Source organism: Mytilus galloprovincialis, chromosome 7 (genome assembly GCF_965363235.1).
Source record: "Mytilus galloprovincialis chromosome 7, xbMytGall1.hap1.1, whole genome shotgun sequence".
In the NCBI taxonomy this organism is placed as follows: Eukaryota; Metazoa; Mollusca; class Bivalvia; order Mytilida; family Mytilidae; genus Mytilus; species Mytilus galloprovincialis.
This window is the reverse complement of record NC_134844.1, coordinates 95,178,134-95,195,731: the sequence shown is the minus strand read 5'-3', so window position 1 is coordinate 95,195,731 and position 17,598 is coordinate 95,178,134. Positions and strand designations below refer to the sequence as shown.

General features: G+C 32.5%; 2 protein-coding genes across 2 annotated transcripts in view; both read left to right on the top strand.

Annotated features, from left to right (window-relative positions):
* The window catches only part of LOC143084331 (uncharacterized), a 34,693-nt gene extending 18,028 nt beyond the window's left edge, over positions 1 to 16,665 (top strand). Inside the window, exons 5-8 of the mRNA XM_076260742.1 lie at positions 9,440 to 9,580; positions 12,820 to 12,954; positions 16,575 to 16,606; positions 16,651 to 16,665. Of these exons, the coding sequence (XP_076116857.1) occupies positions 9,440 to 9,580; positions 12,820 to 12,954; positions 16,575 to 16,606; positions 16,651 to 16,665 (323 nt within the window). The remainder of the gene's footprint in view (positions 1 to 9,439; positions 9,581 to 12,819; positions 12,955 to 16,574; positions 16,607 to 16,650) is intronic.
* LOC143084016 (polycystin-1-like protein 2) overlaps positions 16,629 to 17,598 on the top strand; it is a 46,669-nt gene continuing 45,699 nt past the window's right edge. Inside the window, exon 1 of the mRNA XM_076260428.1 lies at positions 16,629 to 16,715. Coding sequence (XP_076116543.1) covers positions 16,676 to 16,715 — 40 coding nt within the window. The 5' untranslated portion in view covers positions 16,629 to 16,675. The remainder of the gene's footprint in view (positions 16,716 to 17,598) is intronic.

The following is a 17,598-nucleotide window of genomic DNA, read 5'->3' as shown; positions in this document are numbered from 1 at the left end:
AATAATGAATGATTAGTTAAGCTGATCAGTAAATAGTGTCTGAAAATGATTTTTTTAAATAAAAGAGTGTTATTATGTTATAAAATATACTGAATCAACTTCAAATTTAATCCAAATTCATATTTAACTGCTCTACAATGCATAGGCAATTGAAATACAAAACAAAAACAAAGCTGTCACTTAAATACAGTATATTCAGAAAGTTTTTGAAGAATTGACAAAATTGAGATATTTATTATTCTGATTTCAGAAAAAATCTTCATAGTATCAAATCAGAATGCGAGTTCTTATTATTGCGATAATCAATTAAATCGTATTATTTACTTTAATAAAAACCTCATGATAATTTTTGAATTTCCAGTGACTTAGCTTGTCAACCTCCTAGTTTCCTCCAGTTTCCTAGGCCTAAATGTGGTTGAAATACTGACAATTTTGCAAACTTTTACCAAAAATCTCTTTTTTATGACATAACTGGATTATTACTTTTTCAGAAAAAGCTGCACACAGTTATATATTTATCACATATCAAAATGATAGTTTGTATTATTGCAATAAGTTAAATTATTATTCAATTAATTAAAAAAAAAACATCAATTATTTTTGATAGCTTAAATTTTTAATCTGGAATCAGTACATACATTTGTTTTTTTAAACATCTATATACTATTCATTAGGGAACTTATTAAAATGAATTTTTTTGCAGAAGACAGTCATGGCATTTCACAATTACAGGGATCATTATAAATAAACTCATCACATTCAAATGATTTAATGTTTGATAGTCATTTACTTTAAATAATCAACCTGTACTAAAATAAAGAAATGTGGTATGATTGCCAATGAGATAACAGTCTGAAAACTATCCACCAGAGTCCAAATAATGTGTCTGTTAGCAGTTATAAGTCGCTTTACAGACATCAACAATGAGTAAAAACTTTCAATGTTTTTAAGGCAGCATAGGAAAAAAAAGAGTTGTAGCTTTTTGGCTTAATACAAGAAAATATAAGAAATATAATAATATAAATAAGAAAATAAGAGAGACAAAAAAGACAGGACTTAGCCACTGGACTATATATAAAGTGCTCCCTTACTAGTCCGTAGAGGAGCTGCTGTATACTTAGAAAAGAAAGATGTCGGGGACTTAGCCACAGCGAACAGCATCTTGAGACTTAGGTTTATAACTATTTCGATATGAGCGTCACTGATGAGTCTTATGTAGACGAAACGCGCGTCTGGCGTACTAAATTATAATCCTGGTACCTTTGATAACTATTTACACCACTGGGTCGATGCCTCTGCTGGTGGACGTTTCGTCCCCGAGGGTATCACCAGCCCAGTAGTCAGCACTTCGGTGTTGACATGAATATCAATTATGTGGTCATTTTTATAAATTTCCTGTTTACAAAACTTTTAATTTTTCGAAAAACTAAGGATTTCTTATCCCAGGCATAGATTACCTTAGCCGTATTTGGCACAACTTTTTGGAATTTTGGATCCTCAATGCTCTTCAACTTTGTATTTGTTTGGTTTATAACTATTTCGATATGAGCGTCACTGATGAGTCTTATGTAGACGAAACGCGCGTCTGGCGTACTAAATTATAATCCTGGTACCTTTGATAACTATTTACACCACTGGGTCGATGCCTCTGCTGGTGGACGTTTCGTCCCCGAGGGTATCACCAGCCCAGTAGTCAGCACTTTGGTGTTGACATGAATATCAATTATGTGGTCATTTTTATAAATTTCCTGTTTACAAAACTTTTAATTTTTCGAAAAACTAAGGATTTCTTATCCCAGGCATAGATTACCTTAGCCGTATTTGGCACAACTTTTTGGAATTTTGGATCCTCAATGCTCTTCAACTTTGTATTTGTTTGGTTTATAACTATTTCGATATGAGCGTCACTGATGAGTCTTATGTAGACGAAACGCGCGTCTGGCGTACTAAATTATAATCCTGGTACCTTTGATAACTATTTACACCACTGGGTCGATGCCTCTGCTGGTGGACGTTTCGTCCCCGAGGGTATCACCAGCCCAGTAGTCAGCACTTCGGTGTTGACATGAATATCAATTATGTGGTCATTTTTATAAATTTCCTGTTTACAAAACTTTTAATTTTTCGAAAAACTAAGGATTTCTTATCCCAGGCATAGATTACCTTAGCCGTATTTGGCACAACTTTTTGGAATTTTGGATCCTCAATGCTCTTCAACTTTGTATTTGTTTGGTTTATAACTATTTCGATATGAGCGTCACTGATGAGTCTTATGTAGACGAAACGCGCGTCTGGCGTACTAAATTATAATCCTGGTACCTTTGATAACTATTAGGAACAACAGAGTAGATGCGGGGACACTACATTTTGGCCAATCTGCCCTATTTGCTCCTACCTATTAAAATTAATGCCTAGGGTGGGAATTAAACCCATGTATGTACATGTACTCTTATTGTTCTCTATGTACATATATGAAAAATATCAAATGCAAAAAAAAAAATGCTGTAATGTAAAAATGGTAATTTGCATCATTACAGCCTCAATCTTTTTTTATAAGGAACTAGTATCTATAGGAAGTCCCTGGACCTAGCTAGACCTATTTCTTAGGCAAGGTGTATTATATAACACTTGAAAGCATTAAAATGCAAATGTAAAATTAATTATATCTGCTGTTAAACAATAATAACACAATAGTGCTTACTTCTAAGTATTCAGTAACAACAACGTGCAATTTAAGTAAACAAACATCAATGAACGACCACGTGTTTGTCTGCTGTGCTTGAATTTAAAACGACCCATCAGCTTTATTTACACGAATTTTTGCTAAAGCAGACAAGACAGTTAAACATGTCTGTTAACATTATAAGTTTTATAAACTAGAGGCTCTAAAGAGCCTGTGTCGCTCACCTTGGTCTATGTGCATATTAAACAAAGGACACAAATGGATTCATGACAAAATTGTATTTTGGTGATGGTGATGTGTTTGAAGTTCTTACTTTACTGAATGTTCTTGCTTTTTACAATTATATCTATATTGAACCTTACCCATTAGTAACAGAGAAAAATATTTGGTAAAAATTTACATAAATTTACCAAATTAATGAAAATTGTTAAAAATTGACTATAAAGGGCAATAACTCCTTAAGGGGTCAATTGACCATTTAGGTCATGTTGACTTATTTGTAGATCTTGCTTTGCTGAACATTATTGCTGTTTACAGTTTATCTCTACCTATAATAGTATTCAAGATAATAACCAAAAACGGCAAAATTTCTTTAAAAATTACTAATTGGAGGGCAGCAACCCAACAACCGATTGTCCAATTCATCTGAAAATTTTAGGGCAGATAGATATTGACTTGATTAACATTTTAACTTCTTGTCGGATTTGCTGTAAATGCTTTGGTTTCAGAGTTATAACCCCTGTTCTAATTTTAGCCGTGGCGGCCATCTTGGTTGAATGACCAGGTCATCGGACACATTTTTTAAACTAGGTACCCCAAAGATGATTGTGGCCAAGTTTGGATTAATTTGGCCCAGTAGTTTTAGAGGAGAAGATTTTTGTAAAAGATTACTTAGATTTATGAAAAATGGTTTAAAGTTGACTATAAAGGGCAATAACTCCTAAAGGGGTCAATTGACAATTTCGGTCATGTTGACTTATTTGTAAATCTAACTTTGCTGAATATTATTGCTGTTTACAGTTTATCTCTATCTATAATAATATTCAAGATAATAACCAAAAACAGCAAAATTTCCTTACAATTACCAATTCAGGGGCAGCAACCAAAAACAGCTTCTCCAATTCTTCTGAAAATTTCAGCGCAGATAGATCTTGACCTGATAAACATTTTTATCCCTTGTTAGATTTCCTCAAAATGCTTTGGTTTTTGAGTTATAAGCCAAACACTGCATTTTACCCCTATGTTCTATTTTTAGCAGTGGCGACCATCTTGGTTGGTTGACCGGGTCATGCCACACATTTTTTAAACTAGTTACCCCAAAGATGATTGTGGCCAAGTTTGGATTAATTTGGCCCAGTAGTTTCAGAGGAGAAGATTTTTGTAAAAGATTCCTTAGATTTATGAAAAATGGTTAAAAATTGACTATAAAGGACAATAACTCCTAAAGGGGTCAACTGATCATTTCGGTCTGGTTGACTTATTTGTAAATCTAACTTTGCTGAACATTATTGCTGTTTACAGTTTATCTCTATCTATAATATTATTCAAGATAATAACCAAAAACAGCAAAATTTCCTCAAAATTACCAATTCAGGGGCAGCAACCCAACAACAGGTTGACCGATTCATCTGAAAATTTCAGAGCATTCTCTTTTCTTGACCTGATAAACATTTTTACCCCTGTCAGATTTCCTCTAAATGCTTTGGTTTTTGAGTTATAAGCCCAAAACTGCATTTTACCCCTATGTTCTATTTTTAGCCGTGGCGGCCATCTTGGTTGGTTGACCGGGTCACGCGACACATTTTTTAAACTAGATACCCCAATGATGATTGTGGCCAAGTTTGGTTTGATTTGGCCCAGTAGTTTCAGAGGAGAAAATTTTTGTAAAAGCTAACGCCGGACGACGACGGACGCCGGACGCCGGACGCCAAGTGATGAGAAAAGCTCACTTGGCCCTTTGGGCCAGGTGAGCTAAAAATGTATTTGTTGTTATGACGTGTGTATGCATGGAAATATAATGAAGATAACATTGATTTTTACCGTAAAAATTGAATACACAACATTCCAGAGGTATACACACAAAACACATCCTACTTTTGTAACAATGGATGGTAACGTATAGCCACTTATATAACAGTAAATGCCATTAGATAAGCTACCCTACACAATAAATAATTTGCATATTCATGAGACATGATTGTGTCAGCTTTTGTTTTGATGGAAAAATGTAAACATTGGAATCCGCAATTTTGACGTAGGAAACAAACTAGTTTTCAATCTTGGAATAAAGGACATTGCGCACATTGCCAGCGTATCATGCATAACCAGTCATGTGAAAATATATCTTTTAATTTGTTTCCTACACTAACTATTCTATGTTTTAGTTAATTTAAGGTTTTAATTTCCTACAGAACGGAACATGGTTCTCAAAGACGACGTAGAAAAAATTATAGGTAACGCTGTTTGTGGGCGTAAACATTTTACATACGGGTACTTTTTATGTCGACAGATTGACCTTTATCTGTCAGATTCAGGCGTTTGCCGTTCAACTGTTCATTTTATATTGTGGAATATTCAATGATTTGATGGCAGTTTACTAAATTTAATAATATTCATTTTATTTTACATATTCTGTTATCAACAGGCAGATGTTCAATGCACAATATATGGACCAGCTTGAAGGCAGTCAATATATACATAGGCATAATTAAAGTTGAAAATGTAATATGTTGATTTATTTTGAAGTTGTATTTAAGTGTGACAAACGACATCATAGTTTTATTGGAAATTTCTTAAAAGTTCACAAAAAAGATCGATTTCTGCATTTACTATCATAAATACTCCTCTATTGCTTAATCTCGGGCCATATCGGTTTTAAAAAAAGCAATAACTTTGTTTACCAAACGTACAATGATCTATGATTGTCAAAATTAAATTGAATTGTGAATTGTTTTTTTAGCTCACCGTTCCGAAGGAACTGTGAGCTTTTGCCATCACTTGGCGTCCGTCGTCGTCCGTCCGGTATAAACTATTTCAAAACAACTTCTCCTCTGAAACTACTGAACTAATTCCAATTAAACTGAAGCTGAATGATCCTTTGGGTATCTTGAATAAAGTTGTGTTTTATTTTCTGTTTAGTCAAAAAACATCGCCGCCATGGCTAAAAATAGAACATAGGGGTAAATTGCAGTTTTTTGTTTATATCTCAAAAACAAAAGCATTTAGAGCAGATCTGATACAGCGTTAATATGTTCATTAGGTCAAGTTCTATCAGCCCTGAAATTTTCAGATGAATCTAACAACCCATTGTTGGGTTGCTGCCACTAAATTGGTAATTTTAAGGAAATTTTGCAGTTTTTGGTGATTATCTTGAATATTATTATAGATAAAGATAAACTGTAAACAGAAAAAATGTTCAACAAAGTAAGATCTAAATAAGTTTGATATGACCAAAAGTGTCAACTGACCTCTTAAGGAGTTATTGCCCTTTAAGGACAATTTTACACAATTTGTTTATCATGTTTTCTAACTTTAAAAAATCTTCTCCTCTGAAACTACTGAACCAAATTAAACCAAACTTAAGCTGAATGATTCTAAGGTTATCTAGAATAAATTTTGTGTTTTATTTTATGTTTCCTCAGAAAACATGGCCATCAAGGCTTAAAATAGAACATAGGGTAAAATGCACTTTTTGACTTTTATCTCAAAAACTAAAGCCTTTAGAGCAAATCAGACATGTAGTTAAAGTATTTATTAGGTCAAGGTCTACCTGCCCTGAAATTATCAGCCAAATTGGATATCTGATTTTTAGGCTATTGCCCCTGAATTGATGATTTTAAGGAAATTTTGCAGTTTTCGATTACATGTATTGTCTGAATATTATTATAGATAAAGATAAACTGTAAACAGCAAAAATGTTTAGCAAAGTAAGATCTACAAATATGTTTTTATATGACCAAAATTGTCTAATGACCCCTTCAGGCGTTATTGTCCTTTAAAGACAATTTTTCACAATTTGTTCATCTAATCTAGTTTGCTTACTTTAAAAAATCTTCTCCTTTGAAACCGCTGAATAAATTTTAGCCAAACTTAAGCTGAATGAGTTTCAGAGTATCTTGTATAAATTTTATTTTTTATTTTCTTGTACGTCAAGAAACATAGTCACTATGGCTAAAATGGAACATAGGGGTAAAATGCATTTTTTTGCTTTTGAAAAAATTATGACAGATACAAAGAACATTTGAATGGCATTTTTAAGCCACTTATCAATATATTCTGAAAAGCAAAAATAATCATTGATGAAAGATTTAAGCAAAAAATTACAGATGAGCGATTCAGGCTCTTGAGAGCCTCTTGTTTAAAAACAGTTTTTCCTTAGCAGATTAAGAAATAAATAACCTTTGTTTGGACCGTGTCATAAGAAAAACGTAATCCAATTCATATATATTCTCTTATTGAAAAAGTAATAGGACAATGAAGAATGACAACATTGCGCCGAATGTATTTTCGTGGTGTCACCATAACCATTTTTTATTATCTGCCATTATTATAATATGTTTTGTCGAACCAAATTCCCCATACTGCAGAATAACGAAATGCTGTGTGACTCTTCTTGGATTTTTTATTTGCATTTTGTTCTTTCAAATGTGAGGTCTTGGCTATAAAAAGAATCTTTTTGGAACGATTTTACATCAGATAATTTAAACTTATCTTTAAATTTCTAATTCGATTTAACAATTTATCAGGCGAACTCCATCAAGGCAAAGTTGACCTTAGATAACGTCTTTTGGTACTTATCCATCCTTGTCTTTTAGCGTTCCTGGTGAAGGTGAATACAGAAAGGCACTCCAGACGCATGAAAATTTAAATATGCTACTGTCATTTCCAAACACTGGGTCAATACTAGTATCATCTGCTCAGTAGTCGTTGTTTCGGTACTGACATGATTTATAATACACCTTTCTTTAATTCTCCGTTGATAAATTTAGAAATTAATAGGAAACTAAGTTTCCAAATCCCTTAGGCAAAGTTAGTTTTAGATGGTTTGTTTTGTGTATATTTTGGTCATATAGCTCCTAACGGGTTTCGGTACTTATCCAACTTTGGTCAAAAAAAAATTGGAGTTGAATATACCTGATGAAGGTAAATCCAGAAAAACGCTTCGGAGGCATGCAGTTTTAAAAGCTTTTACTTTTATCATCATCCTGTACGATTATCGTTCAGTTAAAACAACGTCATAGTTACGTTATGAAACTGTATCATCATCGGGTTGTTAAAGACAATATTTACAGCTACTTAATATTGAACTTTTTATTTTTTTCCTTTTTACCGTGAAATGTTTTCATTTTCAACTTATATATTGTTTGGAATCTAGACCTGCATATAAGTTTTCGCACTTAAGTTGTTCAGTCTAAGTTTAAACATATTAAATTTCCCAAAATACAAATTAAATAAGACACAATTCAAATACTAGTAGGCTTGTGAAATCTTTCCGATTGCCATTTAGTCTCTAACGACATTGCGCCCATTGACCACTAGACGAGCTATCGCTATATGAAAATAATAAATATTATTATGGATATTTTGGTCTTACAGTTTGAATATATTTTTAATTTATGAAAAAAACATATGTATGGAAAGCTTGTGTTATAGTTTTTAGAAATGCTTTCATTTCTTTAATCAAAGACAATCTGAAAATAACATAAATAGAAAATGAAAGGATATGAAGTAAATGTACATGGGACAAAATCGCACACAATACATAGAAAACATAGAAAACTATCAATGAACAGGGCTTTTATTTCTGTTCTTCATCTTGACAGTTGACGTAGGGTCTTCAACAATGAACGAATCATTCATATCCTACAAGGTCAAGACGGCCCCTAGCGTCGACTTAAGCGGTACTATTGATAAATATAAACCACAGTTCACCTTCTTGCTCCCCACCAGCCTCGGAGTGCCAACTTGTGCGATGCTTGTGTACAACGGTTCTCCAGCCGAAAGAACCAGGTACAAGAAAAATGCAGTAAGTTTGAAAGACATCGATCGCCGCTAAAATATGCCTTGAAGTTACACATGTCGGGAGCGGTCAATGAATTACATACTTTATAATTACGGGCGAGGTTTTCAACATACATTTTTCATTATGTTCTTATAAATAACCTTGATTAGGACATTATAATGACTTATTGTGGTATCTTTAATTAATTTAGAATCATTAAATATGTTTCTTCTGATTACATAGACAAGTATTATGTATGATTTATATGATTCGGATCGATTCATTTTAACAAAACTCTCTGGATAATTGTACCCAACACTTTACTGAAATAGATTTGGATCGTTTAGTTTTCATAAAATTGCGACAAAATATTTACCACTTTGACTTATGGACAAAAAATATAAAAATTTCAAGAAATTTTAACCACACAATTTACAGGAATAATTTCATTGGTTGTAGAGTAGTTTGACAAACACTAATTTTGATCATTGAGAAGCTTGATTTCTTTTTTCTAATAGTATGTCATTTAAACGTTCACATGATTTTTAAAGCGTTAACATGCGTAGGTGTTCTGTACCCCCTTAAACCATTTGTGAACAATTTTAGGGGAAATTTATAGATACAATTTACCTGAGAATATGATTTACTCAGTCAAATTAGAACTTTTGTCTAAAAAGGACCACAGCATTGTTGTCAAAAGTTTAAATGTATTTCATATAACAATTTTGCATATTTTTTTTAATGTTTATTGTTAGAAAGAACATACAAAGAAAATTGCTCAACTATAATTGGAGATTCGACATGTTACAGTAATATGGTTTGTGTTTCTGGTATTTGTGATTGTGAGATTCCAGCCATGCAGTATCACGAACCCTATGATAAAAGTTGTAAAGCAAGTACGTATTCATGGTTTATAATTGTAATCTAAATTGAATTAAAAAAAACTTAGGTAACATGATATGATATATAATTTATCTTTTTTAATTTATTTCTGTATAGACTTTATCTCAAAATGGCTTCTCCAGAAACATCTATCGAAGAAAGAAAAACTCATCAAATAAAGCAGGCTGATTGGTTCGCCGGACGGGCGTTTCGTCTACATGAGACTCATCAATAGAGTTCGAATCAAATTTGCATTATACATTGTAATGATTTATCCTACTTAGTTATTAGACAGATGACTTTCAAATTCATAAAACAAACTGGTAACCCCAGGGCTGAAAAGAAAAAATGCAGAAAGACTTCCTTCATTCTATAAAACACAACTTGAAGACTAAAGACTTAGCAATAAAAATCCATCAAAAACCGGGATAAGATCAGATGCTCATGAAAGGTAAGCAGTCCTCTTCCAAATGTAGCACCCGTCCCGATGCTTATATAAGTAATAATTCGGTGATGCCAAATGAAAAGAAATGAAGACAGGATTTAGCGTTTGAACATGTTCGTGGTTATTTGTGACATAGATGTGAAATAACAGTAAACCAACTCGAAGACGACCGTAAAATTTCAAGGATATGTTCTATAAAACCACTTGGAATGCTTGGTTTATTGGCTCTTTTGTTAGCAGCAACCCTTCATCAAGGAAAACATGATAGACCATCAAGATCTGAAATATTGTATCAACTGGGTGATATATACTCATATATGCAGGTGCTGCTGGAATATTGCTACATAGAAATGGAAAGTACACAGTAGGGAAGCAGAAATAATCTCCTTTGTCGTTCAGTTTTTTTTTTCTGAACGGATCCTCATTGTCAATTTCAAACTGGTTCAGGCATTTTTGGGATAAAATGATGGTTTCAACCTGATAGCTAAACCCTGCACTTGTAATACAGTTGTTAATAGTTCCGTAATATTGACAAAATTGGGAAAAACCCAAACAAACATAATTAGTTAAGTTCACAATTGTTACGATTTAGCAACTAAAATTATAGAAGCATACATTACAGACATACAAACACAACTGACTTAAAAATTCTAACAAGCATACCAATATATATCTGAGCCAAAACTGTGAAAACATACATCACTGACATACAAATTCAACTGACATAAGATTTCAAACAAACATATATAAACCCGACAAAGAATATAAAGAAAAGATATTTTGCACGAATGTTGTTACATAGAAATGAAAAGTTCACAATTGGAAAGCTGAAATCATCTTTTTTTGTTTTGATCTCAACCGATACTGATTGTTATTTTTTTAAGATGTAAGTCAAGATATGAGGCAGAGTTATCTGTATCTGTTGTATTCTTTATTTCAAGTTCGATGGGATAGATGGGATAGACATAGTCATCAAATGTTCACATTTTTTTTTACGTGATGTTAAAGGATACTGCTAGCTTCTTTTTATTCTTCCTTTAACGCTCCTGTCTGAAGTCTGCCTCATATGAATACATGAACAAGTTGCAAAGAAGAGGAGCACATTTGGTTCCCATGAATAGGTTGATTGTTTGTTGAACAAAAACGTCCATAATAAATCTATTGTAAATCAAGAAATCATGCATCTTGATAAAGTTAGTTTCATCAGTTTTAATCAGAGTGTTGGTTTTTTTTAAGTGCGATGTATACCTCCCTAAAATAAGGCATTTGTATAAACGTTGGCCAAAGCAAATGAGGAGTAAAGTTTAGAAAAGTCTAATATTTCAACACCATGACATCAGGAAAGAGACTTAGATTGTATGTACTCTAACAGATCTTTGAAATCTATTAGTATCAACATCTGATTCACACAGCCCCTAGACTAGGTAGTTTCACAATAACCCGGAAGGCTGGCTTTGACTGCTGATAACATTAAAGTTGATAATTTAGAAAGAGGTTTCGGAGAGCACTTGGAAGACCCAGGACTATAATGTAGATTATAACTGTATTGCAAACCATGTATCGTTAATGTGTTTTCTTGCAAAAAAATATTGGCTATTGTCTATTGTCTAAACAAAATTACCCAGTAATTTGACAGCAGCTTGACAGGGATAATTTGTTACGTGTGATGACTTTTCTGACCAGACGGATACCTTCTTCCTTTTACTGATACTTTAGCTTACGGGTCGGGAGAGTGAAGGAACAGCACAATATCAAACTGAGTTTAAAATCAATTAGCAAGTGCTTTTACTCTTCAAATTGGCACGGGAAAAAAATAAAAAATTAGCAGAATATTGACTCCGTGGCTGAGGAGCATTAAGGTTTTGTCCTTTCGTACATACGTCCGTAAATTGGTTTCCGTTCGACAACTTAGTTTGCCTTGGCCTAATGTTATGAAACGTATAAAATGCGTATAACCACCAAGCGCAGATCAAGTTTAAATTGTGTTTGCGTCCACTTTCACAGTTTTCGAATTATGTCCCTTTATCAATGGAAAAGTTGCTGAATTTGCCGTTTCCAAGCAGTAAATTTATTTTGCCGCATCCAAATGTTATGAAATTATACACAATGCTTATTACCACCAAACACAGATCAAGTTCTAATTTGGGTGGCGTCGCTATTACCATTGATGAAAAATGTCACTTTATAAATAGAAAAAAATGGCGGATTTGCCGTTTCCGCACTCTAATTTTACTTGGCTTCAAGTTACTTCACTTCACCGTTCTTGAGTCTCTTTTTAAATGAAATATGGCGAATTTACAGTTCCTGCACTCTAACATTACTTTGTTTAAACAAAATGTTATGAAACTTATACACAATGCCTATTATCATCAAACACAGACCAAGTTCTCATTAGTGTGACGTCACTTTCACGGTTCGAGAGCTACCTCATTACTGTTCGTTATTGAACATTGAGAGAACTCAACCTCTAATAACAACATCTAGAAACAAATTTCATTAAGTTTTAAAAAAAAACAACAGGAATATGTTTGTATTAATATATTGACTCTTGTATATTTACAAGCGGGGGCATTTATGTCCCATGGACACATTCTTCTTTTATTTCATTAACTTACTATAAGACATGTCTTTATTTGAATCTTTATCAATAAGCCCAAGTTCTTTTTGAAGTTTTTATAGTATTTACAATTCATTTAAAACATTGTCAGAAATACTCTGTATATGAAAATTGTCGTATTGATTATCCCTCTGCATCACATTTTTAATAAGTTATAACAGTACATGTATGTATCATGTATTTATTAATAGGAGGAAAATACAAAGAATCGTGTTACACAATAGAGGATGGTTCAACTTGTTACAGCAATATGATTTGTGTGAATGGTGTTTGTGGTTGTAATGCCACCCAGTATCACAACCCAAATGTTCATAGTTGTAATACAAGTAAGTATCTTTAGGTCAATTTTTGTTCAAAGTAGTTCCGTCAGTTGTATATGTCTTCAAAGTAGTAGAACTATATTAAAGGATATTACTCTATGAATAAGTAATACTTTTATAAGAAATTGTATAACCAATAATTTACAAAACATGTTTAACCCAGCCGCATTTTTTGCGCCTGTCCCAAGTCAGGAGCCTCTGGACTATGTTAGTCTTGTATGTTTTTTTTATTTTTAGTTCATTTATATATTTTGGAGTTAAGTGTGACGTCAATTTTCACTGAACTAATACACATTTTTGTTTAGGGACCAGCTGACGACCACCTCCGGGGGCGGGATTTTCTCGCTGTGTTGAAGACCCATTGGTGGCCTTCGGCTGTTTTCTGCTCTTTGGTCGGGTTGTTGTCTCTTTGACACATTCCACATTTCCATTCTCAATTTTATTTAAGTGTTACTAAGAAAAAAAAGTTATACTAGTAAATGAAAGTCGGTAAACACAAAGTTAACGTCTCTGATTTCTAAAGTTATATCCCTTTGCCAAGGTATACTTTCTTAAAATGGAAAGCAATCATTTACGTTTTATCTTTATGTCAGTCAGCAAAATTTGAAAACATTAATATTAAACTATCTTTAAATCAGTGAGAAATGAAATTTCTCGTGTATAGTTAGTGCGGCATTGCTTGAATCGTGGCATACTCCTTTTTTGAAACGGCTAACACTTAACAGGTAGCATGTCCCGTATCGATGCACAAAAACTACATTTCAATAGTTGGAGATTATCTGTGACGATTGTGAACAACTTTTTTTTTTTTGTAAATCAGTATTCAGTTATGGCTGAAACTGAACCAACATTTGCCCATTATTTACAGTTTATTAGCTCAGTATATTTTGTCTGTCTTCTTGTCCAAATCATATATTTATAGGTTTCACTACTAGTAAGAAATGAATCATAAGGAAAATAGGTTTATCAACTTGTGAGAATTAGATATCGCATAATATCAACTCTCGTGACTTAATTTAGATAGTTATAATAAACTGGCCGGAAGCTCGTTTATTATTATATTGAAATTAAATAACTCGAGTTGATATCAAGCGATATCCGATTCTCACTCGATATAAAACCTATTATTGAATGTTTCCACATGGTAGTTTTCAACAGTTAACAACAATACTTTCTTTATATGTACATTCATTTCCTCTAGTTTGTATAAACAGCTATTGTGTTTATATTTGAACATCGGTAAACTAAAGAATAAACTTATACACCTTTGAATATTTTCTTTTTTTCTCGATTGAATTGTTTCACATTTTGTCATGGTGAAGACTTTCACAACTTACTATACGTTATGGGTTATTTTGTTGAAGGCTGTGCTGTTGCTTACATCCATTAAAAAATCTTATCTAAGTATTAAACATTTTGAATTGAAAAAATGTATCAATGAGTTTTTGTTCTTTCCAAGCCTAATTTTCATATAAGTTTGTGAGTTTTGTGCACAAACTTTCCGATAATTACAATTCGATTGGGTCCGTATACTGTTTTATGTTAGATAAATTATGTGCATTTTCACGAAGGACGTACGGAATGGATAACATGTTATTTTCATTGATACACAATCTTATCAAAAGGAATGTTTTTTTTTTATTTAATTATATGGTCTTTTTAAAAATCTGAATGGAAATCGATTCGCTACAACTCGTATGAAGCTTTCATCTGTAATGAAAAGGAAAAACACGCTAGATACACTTACTAAAACTGCGTTTGGAGTTAAAAGCTTAAAAAAAAATCTGACAATATCTATGCTTTGGGTATTCCTGTCGGCACCAGTTGCGCCCTTTAAGAACAGGCAGTATTCCTATGGCCAATACTGCTGACATTTACCAAGGGAGCTGCATTTAAATAAACGTAAATCTAACATAAAGAGCAATAATTATCCTTTTATTGAAAATGATTTTTCAGTTTAACAAATATATACACATATCTACAATAATAGAGATGACTTATCGTTGCCTCTCGTTAATATTCCTTTCTTTTTACGTTGATGTTCTTTCAATTGGATTACAATCTAATCTTTTGCATTGCTCCGTTAAATTGTTTGTCGCGGCGTGTAAGATCTGAATATAGTTATCAAAGGTACCAGGATTATAATTTTATACGCCAGACGCGCGTTTCGTCTACATAAGACTCATCAGTGACGCTCAGACCAAAACAGTTAAAAACCCAAACAAATACAAAGTTGAAGAGCATTGAGGAACCAAAATTCCAAAAAGTTGTGCCAAATACGGATAAGGTAATCTACTCCTGGGCGTAAGAAAATCCTTAGTTTTTCGAAAAATTCAAAGGTTTGTAAACAGAAACATCCTCTAGATGACCTGAACATGCTGAATACAAATTTTTAATCAATCAATCATTTCGAGTAACACACAGTCACTTTGATTGCAAATGTGTGTTTACCCGCAAACAAAAATGTGACCGTTACATTGATTTAATTGATAATCAACTAATGATGTTTTGTTTGAAAATGAAAAACAATGGAACTTTACTGCTTTGTTAAGTTGAAAAATGTTAACGATCAAATATGTCAGTGCATACATTCGGAACGATGAGGCAAATTGAATGGTAGGAATTTCCAGACTATATTAGGAAATATTTAGCAGTTTATTCGATAACTTTTTTTTATTTGTCCATAGTAAGAATACCAAAAAAATAATGAAGAGAAAGACTTGATTGGATGGCAAAAGGTCACTGAACTTGACCACTTATATGATGTTTTCATATTTAACAAGCCGCGACAACCACTCTAATGGGGCAATTAAAAGATATGTTTTTAATCAGGTAGACGTTCATTTTGGCCATTCGTCAATGTTCTAACGATGTATGCAATTCCCAACTCGTTCGCTTTGCCCGTTTCTGGTTTCAAGGAATGTAATTGTTTAATTGTTTTTATTGGAAAATAATAAAGCCAGAATTTCGTTACCAAAATTACCTAAAGCGTTCTGTCATAGATACAAGAATTTGACTGCACCTTTTATACATTTATGTTTAGGAGTCTGTAATTAAGTGGTGGTTGTTGTTAGCTTTCTATCATTTTTGTTTTTCATTCATTGTTTTAAGCATAAATTAGGGTTTTTTTTTCTATTTTGAATTCTTTGACAAGGTGTCTCTTCGTTGCATTTCATTTAAGGTTTTTCTCATTGCCAGAGGGCGTATATTTATGTTTAGTTGTTCACATCTTTGTTTGTTGGTCTCTAGTTGGTAGTGGTCTAATTCCACATCTCATATGTTTAAATTAAAAGTTTAATACTGCATTGATTACAGAACATAATATTTTAAAAAAAAATGTCATTAATATAAAACAGCTTTTCAACGTAATTTCGTCATTATCATGAGCAAGCGTGGTTTAACGCGCGTCTGGCGCAAATACAAAATTTCAATTCTGGTATCTATGATTAGTTTATTTAAACAGCTCCCGATTTCAGATGCATTGGCGAAAAGGTAAATATGTAATCTAGAAAAAAAAAAAACATATATACTTATGGTTCATATCATACTGATTGAAATAGAACCCAAACAGGTTAAAATTATTAACTTCTACTTCAACATAGTTGATGTTAAGCATTTGATTACAGCTGGAAGATACCTTGACCCTTGTTCGACAGCGGCTAGAAATACAAGCTGTTATCCTCCTTTGATTTGTTCGTCCAGTGTATGCCATTGTGAACTGCCAGCAATGATGCATTATGATGCCGGTGCTAATACCTGTAATGACGGTACGTAATAAGTACTTACAATTACTCCTGTATAGACTCATACCCCGTTCACACTACGCAGTTTAAATCCAGGATCGACCAAATTTTGTTAATATAGGTTACATAGCGGTACTTGTATTGTGAACGTCTTAACCTAGAACGAAATCAGTTTGTTCACTTCTATTTTTTATGCACTATACAATGCTATACATGAATGACTTTTCATTTTAAATTAATTATAATAGTGAAATCTTAATTACGGCCAAAACGAAGTGTACAATTCCCTGATGCAATTTATATAGGAAAAACACAAAGGAAAAATATCATGAGTATTAACTATAAATGACAACAAATGAATAGAATTATAAAAATATTTAAAGTTTAATTATCCTAGAGTCAATGTTATTATTTATTTAAGAATGAATAACTGTTGATATATAAAGCGGAGGAAATTTTTAGAGAAAAAAAAAACACAATATATTTATCAATAATAAAGTAATCATCTGATTTTGGAAGGATAGAAATTTATTATTGATTGAATAAGTTTGATCATAATTAAACTTTTTGAAAAAGTGATATATAATTGTGTGTATTTAAATGAAGGAATTTGAAATTGATAAGTATTAAATTTTACCTCAAGCGGACTCAAAATCTTCCGTTTTAAATAATTTATGTGTTTGTCCTCACAAAACTATCTCAGTACTATTTTATTCGATCGGTCAAAATGACCATTCAATATGATTAACTTCCCTTTTATTAACCATATTCACATTTGAAAGTGAAGTCATACTTATGTTTAATAATATATATTACGAATTAATAAATTTTAAAGCCACTCGAAGGTGAAAATATGTTCTAAATTGGTCACACAATACTCGTTCATGTTTTATGAACACATAAATCC